Source organism: Phalaenopsis equestris, unplaced genomic scaffold, assembly GCF_001263595.1.
Source record: "Phalaenopsis equestris unplaced genomic scaffold, ASM126359v1 Scaffold199775, whole genome shotgun sequence".
NCBI classification, from domain to species: Eukaryota; Viridiplantae; Streptophyta; class Magnoliopsida; order Asparagales; family Orchidaceae; genus Phalaenopsis; species Phalaenopsis equestris.
In genome coordinates, this window is record NW_018219629.1 from 209,935 (window position 1) to 213,733 (window position 3,799).

Genomic DNA, 3,799 nt, shown 5'->3' on the forward strand with positions numbered 1-3,799 from the left:
AAGCATCCCCTATATATATATATATATATATATATATATGCATAGATGTGTAAGTTTAGATGGGGGATATATAAATACATGAGAAATGCGTCCAGGGATGCAAGTTTCCCATTTTTTGTTTTTTTTTAAATATCGTTCCTTTAGATGTTGGTCATTTTCGATGGTCTGGTTTTATTAATGAATTTGTGAATTCTATCGTTTCAATTATGCCTTGGGACTGTCCACATTATGCTTTGATTAGCCTCCTTCTTTCTCGCAGCTGCTCCTTAAATTTTTAATCTCTCCAACCATGTCGTTTTCTTTTTTTTAAACTTCCTTTCACATATACTGCCCTGGCAGGCATGCTTACAATGCTGTTATATAATATTCTTTTTTTAATCGATTTTTCGATGAACTTCAATAAATAATATAAAAATTTAGAAGTGAATATATAAATTAATTTTTTTAGAATATGAGGCACATAAAAAAATTCACTTTTTGTTACTAATGATTTTAATTGATTATTAGTTTGACCAAGAAAATTTTATATTACAATTATGACACGAGTGAAGTTGAGAATTCCGGAACTACTGATGGCTTGCATATTAGCGTGTCCGTCCTCCTTGCTTGCTATATAAACTAGCGGCCTTCATCGTCTTCACAATTCATACCTCCCCCTAGCTGTCATGTCGATGAGACGGCTCTGCTTCATCCTGCCCTTCGACGCCGACGATATCGCCTTAGAACCCAGAACCCTTCCTGCCAAATACCCCACCGGAAAGAACCATAGTCTGTCCCATGGTCTATCCACCTTCGCACGCCGCTCCCTCCACTGTTTCTGCCGCCGCCGATGTCCAAACCTCAGCTGCTTCCAAGACGAGTCCGATAACTACTCTGAGTTCCACGACACCCCCGGAGTTACTTCGGATGCGCTGCATTCCAAGAAAAACGGCGGCCCCAGGATATTCAGCTATGCCGAGCTTTACATAGGCACCAAAGGATTCAACGAGAAGGAAGTCCTCGGGAGTGGTGGCTTTGGGCGTGTCTTCAGAGCAGTGCTTCCCAGCGACGGCTCCGTGGTCGCTGTAAAATGCGTGGCTGGCGCCGACCAACGCTTCGAAAAGTCCTTCGCCGCGGAGCTTGTCGCCGTAGCGCAGCTCCGCCACCGAAACCTCGTCCGCCTCCGCGGCTGGTGCTTACACGAACACCAGCTCCTCCTCGTCTACGACTATATGCCCAACCGTAGTCTTGACCGCCTCCTCTTCGCCCCATCTACGCCGGTTCTCGGGTGGGACCGTCGGCGTCAGATTGTGGCCGGACTAGCCACAGCTCTGTTCTACCTGCACGAGCAACTTGACACGCAGATCATTCACCGGGACGTAAAGGCCAGTAACGTCATGCTCGACTCCGGCTACAACGCGCGGCTCGGAGACTTTGGCCTCGCGCGCTGGATCGAACACTGCGAGGCCGATCATCCGTTGAAAACTCGGACAGCGTCCAGTCGGTCCGTGTCGTCGAATAATTATGAGTTCCGAATCACAGATACTAGCCGAATTGGAGGAACCATCGGCTACCTTCCACCAGAGAGCTTCCAGCGTCGCGGCGGCGCTACTGCGAAGTCAGATGTCTTTAGCTTCGGCGTGGTGGTGCTCGAGGTCGCCACAGGGCGGCGTGCCGTCGATCTTGCGTACTCGGACGACAAGATATTCATGCTTGATTGGGTGCGGCGGCTCGCCGACGATGGCGAATTGCTTAGTGCTGGTGACAAGCAGCTTCAAGAGGGAAGCTACCCGCTGCCAGGAATTGGGCGGCTGCTGCACATCGGCCTCCTCTGCTCCCTCCATGATCCCCAATCCCGACCTACCATGAAATGGGTCATGGAGACACTTGTTAGCGACACTGTCGGCGACCTCCCGGCGCTTCCTTCTTTCCACTTGCAACCTCTCTATATCTCTCTCTCGTCCTCCTCTTCCTCCGCCAGAACTACCACCGGCACTGTCTACTCATCCAACTACCTCACCGCCATGGGCTCCACCGTATTCCTCACTGCCAACGATGAAAATAGCCGTAGTCACCGAAAGGCCGTGAATTTTCCTAACGTCAATACTCCCCGCACCATCTCCTACAAAGAAATCGTCGAAATCACCAACAACTTCTCCGAATCAAGGATGGTAGCAGAACTCGACTTCGGAACAGGGTACCACGGCTTGCTCGACAACCGCTTCCACGTTCTGGTTAAACGCTTAGGGATGAAAACCTGCCCTGCTCTGCGCTTACGGTTCTCTGACGAACTATCCAATCTTGGCCACTTACGTCACCGCCACCTAGTCCAGCTCCGCGGCTGGTGCACGGAAAATGGCGAGATGCTCGTCGTCTACGACTACCCCTCTGGGGGAGTCCTCAGTCGCCGCCTCTTCGATCGCCAGATCTCCCCTGCTGTCCTCACGTGGCGGCAACGCTACCGCATCATAAAGGCGCTTGCTTCGGCTGTGCTTTACCTTCATGAGGAGTGGGAGGAGCAGGTCATCCACCGAAGCATCACCTCCTCTTCCGTTTTCCTCGACCCCGACATGAGCCCTCGACTCGGCTGCTTTGCTCTTGCTGAGTTCCTTTCCCGCAATGAGAGCGGCGGCTGCCATGCCGCTTCCACCGGGCGAAGCTCCTCTGCCCGGGGAATATTCGGGTACATGTCGCCGGAATACATGAAAACCGGAAGGGCAACAGCGGCGGCGGACGTTTACAGTTTCGGCGTTGTTGTGCTTGAGATTGTGAGCGGCAGGCCGGCAGTGGATCTCCGGCGGCCTGAGGGGCTGTTGGTGAGGAGGGCTTGGGGAATGGAGACGAGAAGAAGGCCGGTGGAGGAGATGGCAGACGAAAGAATGGAGGGTAATTTTGAGATGAAGGAATTGGAGAGAATGGTGAGGTTGGGGATGGCATGCACGCTTTCGAAGGCAGAAAGGAGGCCAAACATGAGGCAAATAGTTAGCATTTTAGATGGGAACGATGAGCTGCTGAGAATGATGGGGCACATGAGGGTGGGAAGGGGAAGGGAAGAATGGGTGGCCAGTAACGCTCATGCGCTTACTCTAGTTAGGAGGATGAAAGCTCTCGGCATCAATTGACTACCACAGTCCATCTCGTTTTATACATATTAAGTTTTTTATTTCTTTTGTTTTTTTTTTCTTGGTTTATGTATAGTCTGTGAGAAGTTTGTTGATGTGCGTCAGATATAGTTTGTGAACTTGTGAAAATAGTTTGACCTGAGGATATGGTTTTTTCTAGTTAGTTTTTTTAACTTTTATTTGCAAGAACAATAGGATATATATAGACAGGAATTTGTGATCTATGTTTTGGGTATCCCGGAATGATATCTATTTCTAGGTTTTTCTCTTTTTTTTTTTTTAATGGAATCCGAGTATTTAAGACAGTATTGACCCTTAGGCATTGATGTCATCCGTCCTTGTTCTTGACATACTACCACCGTCGCATCATGTGCTTTCTCGTGTTTAGAAAATATGGTCGGATGTCCAATAGTAATACATTATTCATGTTATTGGATTTTCATTTCTACACTGATGTGACGGTGATTTTTGGGATGATTGCTTAATGGCAATATTGATTCGAGTGACTATTTTTCTAAATAAAATGAGTATCTTCTCAATTTAGTGTAATCATGTGGGTTCCTTATGACATTCCAAAAAATAGATTGAACTATAAAATAAATTTTGTGATGTAACTTTCTCTCATTCATTTGATTTTTGAGTCACCTAAAGTAGTTTTTACTAAAATATTATTTGCGACAAATTAATCAACTTTTGTT

At 47.7% G+C, this 3,799-nt stretch overlaps 1 protein-coding gene across 1 annotated transcript; it reads left to right on the forward strand.

The window, feature by feature from the left end:
• Window positions 1-603: 603 nt before the first annotated feature.
• LOC110035769 (receptor like protein kinase S.2) lies at window positions 604-3,329 on the forward strand. The gene has a single exon (XM_020740057.1). The coding sequence runs from the start codon at window positions 666-668 to the stop codon at window positions 3,099-3,101; it is 2,436 nt and encodes an 811-aa protein (XP_020595716.1). The 5' UTR covers window positions 604-665; the 3' UTR covers window positions 3,102-3,329.
• Window positions 3,330-3,799: the final 470 nt, after the last annotated feature.

Coding starts and splice junctions, on each gene's coding strand:
- LOC110035769 (XM_020740057.1), top strand. CDS start 666: ATGTCGATGAGACGGCTCTGCTTCATCCTGCCCTTCGACGCCGACGAT.